Source organism: Athene cunicularia, assembly GCF_003259725.1.
Source record: "Athene cunicularia isolate RWA chromosome 3 unlocalized genomic scaffold, athCun1 chr3_part1, whole genome shotgun sequence".
NCBI classification, from domain to species: Eukaryota; Metazoa; Chordata; class Aves; order Strigiformes; family Strigidae; genus Athene; species Athene cunicularia.
In genome coordinates, this window is record NW_020799097.1 from 100,728,011 (window position 1) to 100,746,252 (window position 18,242).

The following is an 18,242-nucleotide window of genomic DNA, read 5'->3' on the forward strand; positions in this document are numbered from 1 at the left end:
TGAATAGAGTCCCAGGTTGAAGAGGTAGTCAGTTACAGCCTTGACTGTTAATAACAAGTAGAGGAAAGTGCCTCAAGTCACAATTTCTTATGAGAAAAACAGCCCCCTTTCAAATTCCAAGCAATTTAAGATGGATGGTTTGATAGTCATATTTTTCAGTGTAACACCAAAATACTTTTTTGATTAAACTGTTTTTGTGATTACTACCACTCTACTTCTTGCATTATTCTCAAAGCACAAAGTAATTGCAGTTGTAATTCTGCAGTCAGGAAAAGGAAACCCAGGTAAAAATTCCAAAACTAAGGTTAGAGAAGAACAAACAAGTGTTTCTGGGAGAAAAATGCATCTGAATGATTTCAGGAAGATGGGCAGGTTTTCCAGCACTACACTGAAAGACAATTCTCTAAGTGTTACTTTTAAGTCTCTTTTACATACATATCCATATGTAGTTTGACCAAGTTACAAGACTTGTTTCCAGCTATCTTGGCTCCCTGCAAGTTTCCTATTCAGGTAGTCTTTGTTTTTTTTTTTAATTTGTAAATCCTATTTTCTCCAGAATTAGTGCATTGTAAGAGTAAATATAAAATCTTCATCATTTAATACCTCAGGATCTGTCATGGCAATATACAACTTGAAATTTTATTAACTAAATGGAAGAAAACTTTCCTCCAGTTGCTCAATATATATGAAGCCTCAAGATGTCAAGGACTGATTTTTCTTCCCCAGAGTAAGTCAATTAAGTTTCCTATAAGTTTTCATACTCATTAAACTTGGTTTTATTTCAAGATATTTTTAAAAAGATTCCAATGAAGGCTAGTTATATTTAAGCTTTTACAAATTAAAAGTACTAACTTTAGAACAAATATTTGCCTTACTGCAAAGCTATCTTCCTCCTCCGGAAGTCCAGTCTTGCAGCTCCTGCACTGACTACACTCTAGGTAAAAGAAAATTCCTTTGTGGGAGGTATTTATATAGAAGTGTCTACAGCACAACGTTGTAGTAGAACATCCCTTTCAGCTCATTATAAAGTGTGGCATGCACACAAACTCACTCCCCTTTACTTGAAGAAGCACACAGTTCTCAGAGAATAATCAGTTTTATTATGATTTACAATAAAAACCATTTAGAGCATCTCCGTGAAAAATAAAGCCATTTTGAGGCTGGCACAGGTGTTTTCCATTATCAAAGAAGAAGCTAATGTAAAATCTTTTCTTTTTGCCTTAAAGACTTGATAAAGTAATTTAAACATTTTAAAAAAAGTCTTTTTTAAAAGTCTACTTTACACAATACTAACGAATCAGCATGCATGCAAACTTATTCAAGCCGAACCAGCAGTGCTTGAATTAACCTTTAAAAAAATAATCATCATCACATGAAGAGAGAAGGTGAAGGTAACTTTACGTACACAAAAAGTCCTTTGGATATTACCGTTCAATAAGCCTGAACTCTGCTAGCAATGGCAGGTGGTCAGAAGAGTTATTTTCATTGGGAAGACCATTAACAGTCCAAAGATCTTTCTCTGTTAGAAGGGCCAACCTGCCAAGAAGTTTCAGACCTCCATGAAAAGAATCCTCTGCTCCTGGTTAAAAAAAAAAGTGGAAATGTTCATCAAAAATCACACATTCATATTATATATATATATATATATATATATAGAGAGAGAGAGAGAGAGAGAGAGATATGCAGGAGTAAAACAGTATGGCAGAAATAATCTTGAAGTCATTACTGTTCCATGCAAAAATCACCAATAAAGTAGTTCAGAAATTCTTCTTGTTTACTATTACCCTCACAGTAGAACTTCTAATCAGTAGAGCTCAAAGTACTCCTAAAGATACTACCCCTCCATTATGTGGAGGGATAAATTGAGGCAGAAAGGATTTATTTGTTGTAACTGCCCTGAAAAAGCCTCACACAATCCAGTCCTATACTGTATCACAACAGCGTTGCTAAACAGAGCTGACGCTTGCAAAATCAAGCATCTTTTGGGAGATTTCTGTATCCTCAAGAGCACAGTTCTCCAGCAGGCAAGTCATACAGGAACTCTTGCTCATAAGGATGAGCAAGGATTCCCCTCCTAACTGTTCATCATAAGAAAGGGATCTTCCTCCATTATTTCCTGCTACCTATTCCTGTAATTGCCTAAAAATACCCAAACAATCCACCACCAAAAAAATCCCCCACCACACACACACAAAAGACTACATTGCTCATGGATGAGGGGAAGGTGACTCACGGCCTTGCTATTATCACACCTTATTGTTACACTTAAAATATTTGTGTCCTCATTGAAAAAAAAACAACAGAAAACCAGCAGCAGCAGAGTAACAAGCTTTTTCCAACTCAGGTAAAGAAATTCTATTGAGAACGAGATCCTTCAGTGATGTGTCACAGTTTCTTCAGCTATCTACTTGAGTGAGATGACTATTCAGCAACCCCAGCTATTGCTTTCGGAGCAGAGAGATGACTGAGCGGGCTGAGCACTTTCAGGACCAGCACAAACAGCAGCTGTAACTTTGACAAAAATGTTTTCTGTATGAAAATGATCAGCAATTTCAGAACTTCCTGGCTAAACCTGGTACTGGCTTACCAGTAGGTATATTTGTCCAGCAACTCTTAAACTCCTCAGACAGTTCAACAGTTTTACTCATTTGCCATTTGTCAGCTTTCCAGTACTCTAACAACCCAGCAGCTGTTTACTGCTGCTCTGAAGAAAAGCTTTTTTTACTGCAAAGATGTCTCAGTAGCCCTAGAGCACACGTGCACCCATGTCTTGAGCCAAATTTATCATTTGGCACACCACCTGCATGTCTGCAAAGCAGCAGTTTGTCACTACAGAAAGCTTGGTCTGCACGTAGTGATTAATGTCAGCTCAGAGCATGCCAGAACCAGCAAAACTGAGTCCTGCAGGACTCAGGTAGATACTGAACCTTTCTTTCACAACAAATCCTGAATACAACCCAAATAACTGGCTAAGCATAACATAGGCTAAAGCATGAGAACTTTCAAAAATACCCCTTTAATTGGAAAATAAAGTGATCACTCAGCCTAAACCACATTTAATACTCACTTGTTCAGACTTTGACAACTTTTAATATAGAGGCCCAAGTCATCAGAAGACTGAAGATCCAGACTATTATTTAGTTTCTAAGAACTAATGAATAAAAACTACACCAATTTAAATTACTTGGAGAATTCAAGTTTGGTCACATTCTGTCCTGAATGTGGGGTGAAGAATCTATTTGAAAAACAAATGCAGAAATAAAAAAGTGCTATAGCTCTGCTGGGGCAATGATGGTGCAACAAAAATATATGAGCAGGTGAATTAGGATTAAATTTTGCAGACAGACGCACTCTGAAATCACACAGCACTCAAGTCATTTAGATACTTCTCATATCCCAGTTTTTCAGTCAAAGCTTTTATTTTTGTATTGTGAAGCTTCTGTATTCGATATTTTACACTAAGATAGCATTTAGTGTGCATGTTATGAAGAATGAGACTTTTGGGCATTGACTCAACGAATTTTAACAATCTAGTCTCAAAATATGAGAGAGGAAGGTGGTATTTTCATTTCATGTACTGAAAACAACATTAATTTGTAAAAATCCGCTGCAATTTAAGTGGGAGCACGAGTGGACTTCACGTTTACTTGTTCTAAGTTCTGCAGAGCTGTTTATCTGATAGTACTGCACTGTGCAATGACCGCGAAAACAGCGTAAAAGACAGAACTAATGATGATATGGAAAGCACACTGCTCAGAAGTATCCACGGAAAGAGCAAAAATGCAGTAAAGGATACCACTGCATTACCCACCAATACACCCGCAGAGGTACCATGTCTTTCTTGCACCATCTGGTGAATTTTAGCTGCAACTGCAATCAAGAGAGTGACAACTGGACATGTGTCAGTGACTGCTCTCAGAGCAAAGGCCACACAGGTCATTTATTTGACAGACATTACATCAAGACTATCTGAAAAGTAACTTTCTAAGAAGCAGTTCATTTATTAATTTTAATGCACATTATAAGCTGCCGTTTGCCATTTTGTTGATTAGATGATTGGAAATACTGCTTTGATGTAGGTCTAGCCTCTAAGGTCCTGCAGGAGTTACTGACAGCAGCATTTCTCAGGTGCTACTTACATCACTGCTTCTCTGTAGTCTCAGCTCTTGTCTCCATGCTGAGATGGCAGCTACAGGAACGTTCAGTCAGGTGAAAAAGTTTGCGCTGTTTGGCACTACAAGTCCAACTGTGGAGAGTTGACAAGGCCAGCCACGTTTTTCAGGTAAGAGCTGACATTCACAGCACTACCATAAACCTCTCAGGTACTCCATATGGATTAAATTATCACTACATTTCCCTTACAAGAGAATCTGAATGTTCCCATTTAGCACTTGTGAAAAATAATTTAAAAGTTGGTTTCTTTACCTGGCTGGGCAGCAGTATCATCATTTGCAGCAGAATAGAAAATATAATCCACAGTGACAGCACTTCGGGAGTGACAAGTTGTTACCTCTGGTATCCCAGTTCCAGGAAAGTAATGAGAATAGACTGAAGACAATTTAAAATGGTGCTGCAATTTTGAAGATAACCTGAACAGGAATCAAAGAAAATAATTTTATTTTCTTGTCTTTCCTGGAAAGAGTAAGCAATGAAGAAATAGCAAATAGTTCCTGGTTACAAACGAAATGAATTATCTGGATATGCAAACCAGCGTTTCTCTCATGCAGTCAAACCCATAGCCTTGTGTGTTGACAGCCTAAACCTCTGACAGCAAAATACAGGCAGTTTTTTCAAGTAAAAGGCAGATACCTAACAGCGTATCAAAACTGGTTTAACTGACATTTTAGATAAACATAGCTTTCACCTCCATCTACACTTTGTAAGATTTCACATGTCATTCAGGAATCTCTCCCTGACACATGGGTAGAAGTGTCCGTGAGTGACTTATATGAAATCAACAGACTATGAAATCATCCAACCAGGCCCTTCAGCATACAGAGAAATTAAGATTTTAAAGGTTTTTTTTCTTCCCTAAAGATATTAAGTGCTTTTGAGTTAGGCTACGCCTAATCTTCTTTCGTTCACTCAGGCTCCCATTTTGTCTCTCCCCATCACAGAATGGTTTGGCTTGGAAAGGACCTTAAAGATCATCTAGTTCCACCCCCCTGCCATGGGCAGGGACACCTTCCACTAGATCAGGCTGCTCACAGTCCTGTCCAACCTGGCCTTGAACACTGCCAGGGAGGAGGCAGCCACAACTTCTCTGGGCAACCTGTTCTAGGGTCTCACCATCCTCATAGTAAATAATCTTCCTTATATCTAATCTAAATCTACCCTCTTTCAGTTTAAAACTGTTATCCCTCATCCTATCACTACACCCCCCAATAAAGAGTGCCTCCCCATCTTTCCTGTAAGCCCCCTTTAAGTACTGGAAGGCCACTGAAAGGTCTTCCCAGAGCCTTCTCTTCTCCAGACTGAACAACCCCAACTCTCTCAGCCTGTCCTCGTAAGGGAGGTGCTCCAGCCCCCTGATCATCCCCATGTCCCTCCTCTGGACCTGCTCGAGCAGGTCTGTGTCCTTTTCATGTTGGGGGCCCCAGAGCTGGACACAGCACGGCAGGTGGGGTCTCACGAGAGTGGAGTAGAGGGACAGAATCCCCTCCCTCAACTTGCTGGCCACACACCACTTGATGCAACCCAGGACAAAATGCTGGGTCACAGTCAGTTTTCCATCCACTACTACTCCAAAGTCCTTCTCCACAGGGCTGCTTTCAATCCATTCTCTGCTCAATGTATTTGTGTTTGGGATTGTCTCAATCCATGTGCAAGACCTTGCACTTGGCCTTGCTGAACTTCATGAGGTTTGCAGGGTCCCACCTCTCCCCAGGTCCCTCTGGATGGTACATCCCTTCCCTCCAGCCTGTCGACTGCACCACACAGCTTGATGTCATCAGCAAACTTGCTGAGGGTGCGCTCAATCCCACTGTCCATGTCACCAACAGAGATGTTAAACAGCAGCAGTACCAACACTGACTCCTGAGGAACACCACTCGTCACTGCTCTCCACTTGGACATTGAGCCGTTGACCACAACTCTGAGTGTGACCATCCAGTCAATTCCTTATCCACCAAGTGGTCCATCTGTCAAATCCACGTCTCCACTTTAGAGACAAGGATGTCAGGTGGGGCAGTGTCAAAGGCTTTGCACAAGTCCAGGTAGATGACATCAGCTGCTCTTCCCTTATCCACCAGTGCTGTAACCCCATTGTAGAAGGCCACCAAATTTGTCAGGCACAATTTGCCCTTAGTGAAGCCATGTCAGCTGTCACCAGTCACCTCCTTGTTTTCCATACACCCCAGCATAGTTTTTGGGAGGAACTGCTGCATCTGTCAGTCTTTCAGTTCAGTCCATCTTATCTCACCTGTTTTTTCAATCTTGAAAGCAAACTGCAAAACTGCACCTTTCAGCAAAAGAACTCCTCTTTCCCTCCCAGTCATTTGCTCCCATCAGCTCTGCAGATCATCTACCCCTCAGCTGTACCTGCCTCACCTTGCATGGCTGCATTCTAAACCTGGGCTGCAATGTGTTCTGGTTTAAAAACAAGCTTTTTTTTTTTTTTTTAAAAAAAGTATCAGAATGTCACCTGCCTTATTAAGAGAAGAGACAAACATGCCAGTTGGTACAACACAGAAGAGTAGTAAGTAATTTCTGCTCCTGTTACATGACATTGTTTTTAAGATGAGGCAAAAACCCCTGCAAGCAGTGTTCAACACATGGCATGCTATGGATTTACACCATAGAATAGGCTTCCTGTCTTGTTATCTACTTTTCTCAGATATGCCATTACTTAGCTTTTTGATCAAGAAGAATCACTAAGGGTTTAGTATAACTACCTGCAGTGATACCAAGATCTTATTTCTGAAAAGAAATGGCTGACTTAATAGTCTGAATCACACATACACAGTTAGGACAATTTCCTCCTTTGCCTTACACTTCATATGCCTTTACCAATTTGGTAAATGCAAATGTATTCTTCTTTTCAAAAAGCAGTTACATTTTCTTTCTCGGCAGTCTAGGGGTACCTAGACTTCAGTTTAACAACAAATGTTTTGATTCGAATAAGAGCTGTACTACCAAATCCATAATACTCCAAATTTCTGGGATTCAAAAGAACTTAAATTCTCCCACAAAACTCCTGACAAGGAAAATGTTATGATCTTTCTAGTTCCTTTCACTCCTTAATCCCAATTTCACACTGCATTATAGAATTTTATTAGCATCCATAAACCAGTACCTTAGAAACAGTAAAAAGCAAGAGAAGTGCCAGCATTCAAGCAGCTGGACAACACTGTTTATTTGTTGATTTTTTTTTTTCCTTTCAAAAAACACAGTTTCTGCAAATAGACTGAAGTTCCTACAGTGTCACTACAGAGCATTATGTCCTGATTATGTCAAGAAGTGACAAAAAATGTCAAAAGCATTCTTTTAATAAGCAGACAGAAAGTACTATCTAAACAGCACGGACACCTTGCCTCTGTATTCTGAAATAATGCAAGTTCCTGCAGAAATACATACTCCATTATTTTCAGTTCTAGGCTTTTGCTGTCTGATCAGCCTTTTCGTGTTTAAACAGATGATGATTTTTTTGCCAGATGGGCAGACTGTGTTGGCTAGTTAAATTCAGGTCTGGAATCAGATACAAGTTTGGTCTAAAACCAAAACAAGTACCCAAAACTAGGAAATTAGTCAAGGGCTTCCATTACCCCCCCACACCCCACACACATACTTTTCAGATGCTATTACAATCTCCTGAGTGTTGTCCAGTTTTGCTGCTTCCGATTTTTCTTCTGCAAAATAAAAACGCATTCAATTTACATTTAAAATAGGATGTGAGAGCAATACTGAAGAGCTACAGAAAAGAAAAACTACAGAAAAAAATTATTTAAGTACACTTATTTTTTGCAGCTGGCAAGATACAAAGCTGTATTAAATTCTTCTGTTTCATTAGAAAGAACCCCTTCAAAGACTCTTTCAAATTATGTCCCATTCATTTAAAATTGTTTTTTTCTGTCAAAGAAAAAATGGTGGATAAAAGGTGTAGTAATATTCAGCAAGGAATCACTTCTTTTCCCACCTGTTCCATAAGGTGCCTGTACTATAATACATAAACACTGAAGTACACTGTTCATGCTATATACTTGTGCTGCATTCCTCCATCTCTTTTCCCAGTCCCAGCACTACTGGCTTTCATGATGCAAACACAGTACTTTAAATATTACACACCAGCTCCTGAATGGCAATTTATAACTATTATCTTCTAAAGATTCAAATTTGCAAATGCTTATGTGAATAAATAACTTTACACTGTAAGTTTTGCAAGCTCAGGACTCACTTTTTCTCCCACTGAAACAAAACATCTGTTTTGCAGTGCTACCTGAATGACATTTTCAAAGGACCACAATATTCATCAACCCAGAAACTGACCTGTATTTTCTTCTTTTTGTTGCTGTTTTATTTCATATACACAGTTTTGTGAAATACCTAATGTTTTTGGCCAAATAGGAATAGATAGGATTCTTTGTCCCCTTGGAAACTGTTCTTGTCCAGACACCTAAGAAAGAGGACATGAGCTTTTTTCAGACAGAAATCCAATTTAAAAAAAAAACCCACAACACAACAAAACAACGAACACAACCCAAAGCTGAAATGAGTGGACATTTTTTCTAAAGTTTAAAGTTTTAAGCAAAGAAACGCCCCGACCCCTTAAAATAGACCTTTTAAAATGGCTTGTCAAATCTCTGTAAAAATGACACCACCCCTTTAGATACACCCCCTTTGTTTACTCCTACCAAGTTTTTTTTGCAGCTACCCAATTTTTCAGAATGGTTCTTGTGGCACTAAGCAGAGAGACTACCTACCCAACAACACTTTTAGCAATGTAACAGGATGAGTTATACATAACTCCCTAGCCGATGCTTACTGTATCTTCATAATGCTTATTCTTCTGGGAGCAAGTCAAATCAAAGCGGGGGTGGGGGGGGTGGTCCTTGAAAGAACTAGCAACAAACACCAGTGGGGCTTTTTTTCATGTTTTCTCTTTGTATGTACTCCAGTTACTTTCTATTAAACAGCATCTCACATATCCAACACCTACATACAGGGTTTACAACAGAAACCATCTAACCTGAAACAGTTTAAGTTCAGCATCTAATTGCATTTTCGCTTTTACAGTAATTCTAGATAAACTTCAAATTACAGTGTCTAACATAAAAGTCATCTTTCCATGAAGTACACAGTAGGTATTTGATTAAGTAGTTATTTTATCCTACTTAAAGACTGTGACACAGTAATACAATCATCCTGTGGATAACTACATTCCAATAACAATTAATTTGTTTGCAAGTTTTCATTTCAGAATCCTAGAAGCGGATACAATATTCTGCAAGGCACAGCTAATACAACCAAGCTTATTTCAGTAACTCCACACTAACCTTCACTTTGCAGACTGTGTAAAGGGCACTAAGATTGCTACTGCAATGGAAATAATCACAATTACGGCATGCTAGCACCACTTAGATATTTCTCTTCAATTGGCATTAACCTTTTTTTGGTGAGAAGTGAAAAGTACAGCCTACCTTCCCTATAGCAAGTCCTTCATAATTTAACTTTCCTTCTTTTATAAATCTGTACAATGGAGAGCCAGGAACAGAATTGAAGTCACCACAGATGATAATTGGACAGAAGGTACCATCCTTCTGAGGGGCAACACTAGCAATCTCTGCCAGGAGCATTGCAAGTTGGGTCAGTTTGATGTCCCCTCGCCTTGGGTTATAGAGCAGATGTGTGTTGGCTATACAGATTGCAGCATTAGTTTTACAGTGAAATCTAGGCTGCAGAAGCAACACCAGTCCAACGTTGTCCCTGTCCAAGAGTGGAATATCACGGCGAAAAAATTCCACGGGGTTTGATGAAATCAGGCTAAATTTGGAAGTTTTAAAGCAAATAGCACAGCCATCGGGTTTTCTCCCTGTCCTCATTTTATACTCACAGTGATACCCTGCAAGAGAGGCAATTAAAAACATAAATTGCATAAATAGAGATTATTTTTAAAAAAAATTAGAAAAGCCTCACACAACCTTCCTCACATGGCAGTCTACACCCAGTCTGAAGTACCAAAGACTACGTGACATTCACATAGAAAAGTGAACACGAGAGTCTTTCTGCCCTTTCTAGTGCTAGTTTTGATACTATGGGAAATCTGGTCTAATACCTTTTCTGATGTGTAAGCACCTACGTACTTTTTAAGATACCAGACATGTTCTTCTCTCCTCACATGGAAAAAACTACAAACCAACACAACAAAAAAACCCCACAAATCACATAAAAGTGGACTTGTGTATTGAAATTTTTCTGGATGTTAACCACAATAGTTACAAATAACACCAGTGAACATTCCAATCAAAAGCAATAATCACTAGAAGTCATAAAACACTGTCTAAAATAATTCATAGAACAAAGGTCTCAAACATTCCACAGTTATGTAATTATGCAGTTAGCAGCAAGCTTTCAAGAGGGAAACTGAGATGCTTATCAAATGACAGTATCAGAGTTCAAACAAGTCACCTGAAAATAGTAGTTTGTCAAGTTCTTAATTTTATGTAGAAGTGAAAAGCAAATTTTAATGATACCTTATCAATGTAAGAAAAAAATAATGATCTTGAAACAATATCTAGTTTTTGCCATTTTAAAAATGCTTCTCTGCCCAGTCCATGCCATGTGTATTCATAAAGTACAGCCTCATGAAAATGAAGTGAGTCGACCTCCAAGCTCACACCAGTGCTGGAACAGGGGACTCCTACAGCTCTCTCCCTGCTCCATGCCATGTGCTCGAGCCACTTGTGGCACTTACTGTTAACTCACTAAGCCAACAGAAAACTAATCCAGGAAAATAAAATTAGTCTGGATTGGACTGGTGGATTTCACCAGGGTAAAGGTCTACTGAGTGCCAGAACTAGTCCAGAAGAGGGGCAGGACATGCATCTGGGAGCTACAGAGGGGAAGGGTAAGAGAAAGAGCTACAGAAAGCTTCAGATCCTCTTGTATAGCAGTAGATAGTTCAGTTGTCCACACAAGCCTAGCTTTACAGTGTTGTTTCTCATTTCAAGTGGATGTAAATCAGTATTGCCATTACCCTACCTTCGTTACAAACTCAATTCTGGGAGCTAGACTACCTCCAACTAACCAAGAAAGAAAAAAGTATCAGTTCAGTGCTGCTTCTTTAATTGGCTCCTCCTGGCATCAGACAAGTACCAGTACCAGGAACAGAGTGGGCCCCTGAGACTGGAAGGAGATGTAGGGCACAAAAGATTTAGATCTGTTTAACCACCATGAAATCACACCCCTAGCAACATGTTTTTTCCATAAATTCACACAGGAGAGTGTTAAGACAGTGCTATTTAGGCTGACTGAGGCTACTAGTATAAAAACTAATGAATATAAACTGTCTGGATAAAATGTAGTGCTGAGACTTGATTCTGTAATCTAAGAGAGGTTTTTTGAGGAAAATACTACTGAGACAGGGGAGAAGACAATGTATCAGTCATAAGATTTTCATCATACCCAGGGATTCCAAACTTGACTTGATCTCCGTTCTATAGTGGTCTTCTTGGACTTCTTGTAAACAGAGTACCTAAGGCAAAGAGTTTACAATTAAAAGGTATTAGTAAGTACATTAAAAAGTTACTGTATCATATCTCTGTTGGCCAGTCTGTATAGGTATTGAAAAAAAAATAATTCAGAGGCTCTGTACCCTAGTGCTGCTTTGTGTGGCTCTGCAGACTTTCACAAGTACCCTAGACTGAACTGCTCTTTGCTAGAGGGGCTGGCTTCGACTCCAACCCTTCCATCCTGCAGAACTGTCTGTTACAACTAACAGCACCAGGCAGATCCTCACCAGAGTCCCTATGCCCAGTGCTGTCCCCAGAAAGCTCACTAATGTATCTCACTGTAAAGATAAATTTATACATACTGTATGTACGTATCAGGAAGAAAGGAAGAGCTTGAAGGGGACTTTAATCTCCAGCTTCCTGGCTACATACTAACATAACTGCATTTTCCAAATGGTACAAGGAAGTTTTCTGTGGCTTTCCTAATACAACTACTTTGATTTTTTCAGTACTCTTTTCTGACATGAACAGGTTGGATTCTATCACCAAACTTTTACTGGCCTGAACAACAACTGAAGCAAAAAGTTTACTGACTTGACTTCCTGATCAACAGGAAGTGATGTGTCCTCAAAAACAAACTACCCCACAACCAACCAACATGGTAAGGTATTTTTTCAGACCCCAGTATAAGCAGAAGTTCAGTTATGTTTCAGTAGAGAACAGCAAGCTTGTGCACAAGTCCAATGGTGCAGAGTACCACATGAAGAGAGAAAATGAACACCTCAGAGGAACACTTTTGGATCAGTCTCACATGAACGCTACTAACACCTGCATCTTTCTCTCAGCCTTAACCATTATTCTCAAGGAGGTGGAGATCCACATAGCAGCCTCATCACTCCAGTCCTCATACAATCAATAAAGTGAAACATTTGAGTTTGCCTTCCAAGTAAAGGATTCAGGCGTTATTATAAGTTCTCTATTACCTGGTCTAACAAACAGCTCTGAAGGATTAGCAGACATAATTTAGAAAGGGCTTTTGATTCACGGTGTATACAGACACCTACTGTAACAAATATGAAGTCAGTCACACACCTGGAAGTTAGAAAATGCCAGTCCTGGAAGATGCCTTAATTTGACCCTCCTGTGCAGAGGCACACTATTTTTCCTCCAGAAAAGCCTGGCATGCAAGACTGATTTTGAATGACCAAACACTCAATCTTGCACGTCCTTTGCACTTAACTGATGGCACAAAAAGACCATTCTGGGAAGTTATGGACAAAAAAGGCAACTATGAGTGATACATACTGTAGAGCGTGCCTTTGCTGTAAGTCCAGATCACACAGAATACACTAATTGCACAAGCATAAATCAAAACTAAAGTTCAGTTGGGTTCACTAGAGAGCCCACTTATCAAAATAAAAACAGCAAGAATTTGCTAGTCCAGTTCATCGGTTCTTAAGAAATATCTATGTGCTCATTTTCTACTCACATCTGCATCCAGCTGTTTGATTTCTTGTAGAATGTTGGGAAATCTGTATGTCCAGATTAACAGTCGTTGCCTGCAGTGTTTGTACAGGTGGGAGTTATCTTCTAACAAATTCTGTGAGAGGATATTGTAGGACATGACCGTAAAATCAAATTTTGCCTCACTTTCTGTATTGCTTTGGTCAGTTTCTTTATTTTCAAAGATTTTCATTGTTCTACTGTACTGACAGAAATATTCCCAGTGTCTTTTGACAGTTCCTGTTAAAGCACATGAAGTAAAAAAAGTTATGTAATATAACATATGACTTCCTACCACTCTTAGAAATCATTCTACTGACAACTATTCATCTTTCAAATTTTGCTTAAGCAATTCAGAAAGCTTATTTGATTAGCAGGAATTTAGATCCTCTGTTTAAAATTAACTTTATATAAGCATCAGTAAAAACCAAAGCAAACCAAACAAAAAAGCCCCACCCAACCCCAAAACATAGAACAAAACTGTTATACACCCTGGATTTCACACTGCTTTGAAATTAGGAAACTGTCACGTTCTAAGGAGATGGTTGCTGTCAAACTACACCACCCTGCTCCCTGTGGAAAGGGCTGCCAAACTGGTAGGCCAAATGCGGTCTGCTGACATAGTCTTATGCTGCCTTTTGCCACTAGCTCCCCAGTGGATATATCCCAGTCTGGGATATGCCCATTAGAGAAGCATATGAGCATCTTGTTGATCTCTCAAACTATGACTAACAAAGCATTAGGAATCAAACATAGGGTTCACCTTTACCCTCTATACAAGTCTGAAAAACTCAGCCATAAGCTGCAGCAGGGTCCATTATAGGGGTCCCAAAACAGATAATGAACCTGATTTCCCTCAGTAAGGTTGAGAAATAAAAAAATTAATAAGCCTCAGAATTACCAAGAACTTTTGAAAAGGCTTACTTTGCCTTCCTGCCATTCCTTAGTCTCATACTTAGTAGTATCACTATATGAAAGTATCATTATATGAAAGATGAGAATACAGCTGCCCATCATTAAGCATCCAATTATTTTCAGATATGTATTTCTCTCCTTACAAAACTCATGAACACTTCACCCTTTATGTTCAAACTCATCCGAGAGCATGCCGAGGTCCAGTCATCTGTGCTATCAACCAGTGGCAGACTGCAGCTATATCCGTTAGTATATGCCCTATTTGGGTATGGGACTTTATCTAGTATTTGCAAGGAATACAGCAAGGCTCTAAGTACTGCTTTTACAGTGGGAGAGAGAGGGCATTGCTCCTCAGCAGGTATCTTTAGTTACCATCACCCTACGGTATGTGAACAAAGATAACTAGGAAGGACCACAATGCTAACCACACTCTCAGATAAAGGTATGTCCAGGGAGGTTAAGAGAGGACTCAGTGATAAAGGCACAAAGCAAACTCTCTTCCTTCAGCTCCTAAAGATGCATATCATGTTTCTAAGCCTTATGGGTATTTGTGTCCAAAAATCCCTTTGGGATGCTGATGGCGTCACCCTTTAAAGTCATAATACAACTTTGAGTTTATTTTGTTAAGGAAGTGATTTATGCAAGAGGGCCTTAATTTTGACCTTGCCCCTCTACTTGTTTCACAGTAGACAGAACTGTTAATATCCACAATAGTAAAACATTTGGATACTATGTAGAAGATTATGTCTGTAGTAAGCTAACGCAGACACTCTGAAGTTTCATGAACGTCTGTTACTGAGTTGCATAGACATCTTTGCACTTAGTGTATTTATCTGGGTAAGACCATTTGCTGTTTTGCTCTGCTAGTCATGGTCTGACACTAAACTTGCTAACATACCAGTAGCAGAATACCGCTGTAAAAACAAAACTGCCCAATCACACTGGAAGCAAACACATTAAATCTCAGTCCATTCATTCTGTTACCTAGGTCAGAAAGAACTGCCTTGGAAAGAAGCCAACTCAGGTCCAGCAGACCTTATGAGCTCAGGTACAGTACAAGGGATGAAGCTATGCAACTGCCAGCCTCAGTTAGCCCTACAGCAAATTAGCTCCATCTTTTTTCTTTAAAAGGCTTCCCAAGTTAACGGACACAATCTGGCGACAGGCACCTGAGAGAGAGTTGTCTGAACCAAGCTCAGGACTCCCCAGCTGGGCAATCCCTTGCATAACTGACTGTATTCTACGACCGAGCACAGTGAATCTAGTTTCAGCAGACTTCATGACAGCACAAAATGCAAGTTTACAGACTAAACAGCACTGCAAAATTGCAACATTTTTAAGACAGATGCTTTCCTGAGGGAGGTGCCAAAACAGTAACTGAAAAGGCAGTATTGCTTATAACTTTTTAGATTGTTTAGCATTGCAAATAAACAAGGAAAATGGACATCTTTTACCTTTCTTGCTGTTATGTTTTTCTTCATTCTGTGCTACAGAAAGACACAATGCTTCCTTCTGATGAGAGAAGTTTGTTTCTTCTTCAGGATTTGAAGTATCATGCTGGCCACTGAGTCTTCTCCTCTTTGTCAAAGGTTCTTCTCCCTCAGATTTCATACTGGGGTTAGGCAGGTGAAAACAAGAACTTTGTGTGAAGTTATCAAGCTGCCAATTAGAGTTCTGAACTTGTCTCCAGGGTCCAAAAAACGGAGGAAGTCTCCAGTTTGCTGAGAAATCAACCGGAGCAGGAAGTGGAAACGAGACCCAGGGATAGTGTCCGGCCCATCTCATACAGCCAGAACCTGGGCTGGTCAAGGTGAGTATCTGAGAACCATTCCAGTGGGCAATGCAGTCTCTGCCCAACCTCTGCACATGACGGGGCAGCATGGAGCGTCTGCCAAAGAAAGCACAGGTTTCACTACTTACACACAGCTTTATCCACCTGTAGAAGGCTGTAGATGCAAGTCACCCCTGTCATCACTTATACAATATACTCATTCTCTACAAGTTAACACAGAAAAGATATTCAAACCTTTTAGACACATACAAGATATTTAATCCTTTATCTAAACAATAAGCACGGTGGGACTTCACAAAGCGATCTTTTTTCTCCTTCAGATTTACAAATGCAATTTGATTTCCAAACTCTATCCATCTGAATAACTATTTACAATTTGTTTTCTGCTTTGTTGAATTCAACTATCAGATCTTTCAAGTGCTCAGTGGAATGACCTTTACAAGAGGTCATTTTTGCATGCTCTGTATTAACTTTATGATAAAGCTATTTGAAAAGAATCAGAAAACCTCCTTCCTCCAAGCTGTCAAAAATCTGTTTAAACAGCCATTGACTTGGCTCAAACCACAATGCCAAGACAGGGAAACTGAGCTACTAACTCTCATGGCATCTCTGGCACTAGCTTATAGACTTAAAATTTGCATTCTTATTTCTTTTCCAGGTGGAAAAAACCCCACATTTTAGCGATTAAAACTATGAAAATAAGGTGGGGTTTAATTCTTTACAGAAAAAAAAAAAAAAGAAAATCTGTGTCTCAACAAAAACGCAGGAGAGAAGGCTGAGTGACGTAAATCTGCCTCAGTTTCCTCATTGTGTAAATACAAAAGCGTATTTTGGTCTTACAAGCAAAAGATATCAAAGCCTGGTATGTCTGAACTGAAGTGAGAACCTCCTAGCTGTCATTCAGTCCAGCAAATAAGCCTAAATACAACTTTCAGCAAAACGAGCTTGTCCTGGAACAGCGCTTTACAGTACCACAGAGAACCAGAAACAGCTCGACGGGCACAAAAGCAAAACACACCCCAGGGCATGACGGCATTACGATGGAGCCAAAAGGAAGAGGCCCCACTCCTTTACAAAAACCTCCAGAAACACCTGTTTTACAGAAAAGCCCAGAGAAAGTTTCCCTTCCTTGAAGACCAGCCCGAGGCGAGCACCTCCCCACAACCGCCTACACCCGGCAAAGAAAAACCCCGCGCCGTGTTTTGTTTACGGCGGCCCTGCTCTGGCTAATGGCGGGTATTTAAAACAAGTAACTGTCAACGGCCCCCGGGCCTCTCCCGCCGCTTCCAGCTGCCGCCTTGAGTATCCCCTGTTCCCAGCAGGCAGCTTGGATGTGGCCTCCTTCTCCGGAGCCTGAAAGTCTGCGTGGCGTGGATGAGGCCAAGGTGTCACGGTCAAATCATCCCTGCGGCGGCCTAGCTCGGCTCCAGGCGCCCTACTCGGGGGCGGTTCAGAGACTCTTGCCCTCAGCAGCGCCCGCCGCCCCGTTTCTAACACAGGCACCCCACGGCCTTCCCTTGACAGAGTGGGTACAGGCTCCCAGCCTGTGCCGTGGGCTCTTTCGAGATACGCTGTCCTAAATCTAAAGGCCTGTAACTCTGAAATGATTCGCGGATTTTGAAGAGGAACATTAACAGAAAGCAAATTTGATGGTTACTGAATGTTTTGTTTCACGTCTTCTCCAGGTTCTTTAAGCTGTAGCTGGACTTCTCCCTGCAGTTGGGCTCTGGTGTGCAAAACACTTCGGTGTGAGGAAACTCTCCAGGGTTTGAGGTGCATTGCTTCAGTTCAAAGGAGCGCAACATTGCGCTGCAAGACGTTCTCCTTTCATGGATTTTTAAGATTGTACGTACCTTCAGTTACTTGGCCGTCGTGGGATCTGTACCAATACAGATCTATACAAATACAGATAACTCTTCAGATTATATGAATTGTTACGATTTTTTTTTTTTTTAAATCACTGTTATTTAATTCATTTAATAGTAGATGTTAAAAAATCAGTTTTTCATTACCAGGTTACTAATATCTCTGATCTCATGCAGGTCTTTGACATAAAGAAAAATACTTAATTGCGTTTGTTTGTAAAAGACAAGAGTCTTGTCCTGGAGCTCATGGTAAGCAAGTGTCTCCTTTGAGGATGATTGAACTGCATCATATGTTAGGATTCAAGAGGACTTCCTGCGAGAGAATGGACATGTGAGCAATCCTGCGTGAGAACAAGACTGATAAGAGCCTCAGCCAAGCAAGAATGCCATAAGGATGTGACCCTGAATGAGGGGGGAGAAACTCAACGAGACAAACAACCCCTGGAAGGGGCTGGGATGGAAGAGGAAGTTACCTAAGGCAGGAAGCCTGGCAAGGCTGAT

At 40.2% G+C, this 18,242-nt stretch overlaps 1 protein-coding gene across 3 annotated transcripts in view; it reads right to left on the reverse strand.

The window, feature by feature from the left end:
* Positions 1-1,084: 1,084 nt before the first annotated feature.
* Positions 1,085-18,242, reverse strand: part of ANGEL2 (angel homolog 2) — a 22,586-nt gene continuing 5,428 nt past the window's right edge. For all 3 annotated transcript variants that reach the window (XM_026845325.1, XM_026845326.1, XM_026845327.1), the window contains 8 exons: positions 15,539-15,972; positions 13,156-13,409; positions 11,620-11,689; positions 9,636-10,057; positions 8,485-8,611; positions 7,787-7,847; positions 4,426-4,589; positions 1,085-1,579 (listed from right to left, as the gene is read on the reverse strand). In XM_026845325.1, the coding sequence (XP_026701126.1) occupies positions 1,425-1,579; positions 4,426-4,589; positions 7,787-7,847; positions 8,485-8,611; positions 9,636-10,057; positions 11,620-11,689; positions 13,156-13,409; positions 15,539-15,965 (1,680 nt within the window). In that variant the 5' untranslated portion in view covers positions 15,966-15,972 and the 3' untranslated portion in view covers positions 1,085-1,424. The remainder of the gene's footprint in view (positions 1,580-4,425; positions 4,590-7,786; positions 7,848-8,484; positions 8,612-9,635; positions 10,058-11,619; positions 11,690-13,155; positions 13,410-15,538; positions 15,973-18,242) is intronic.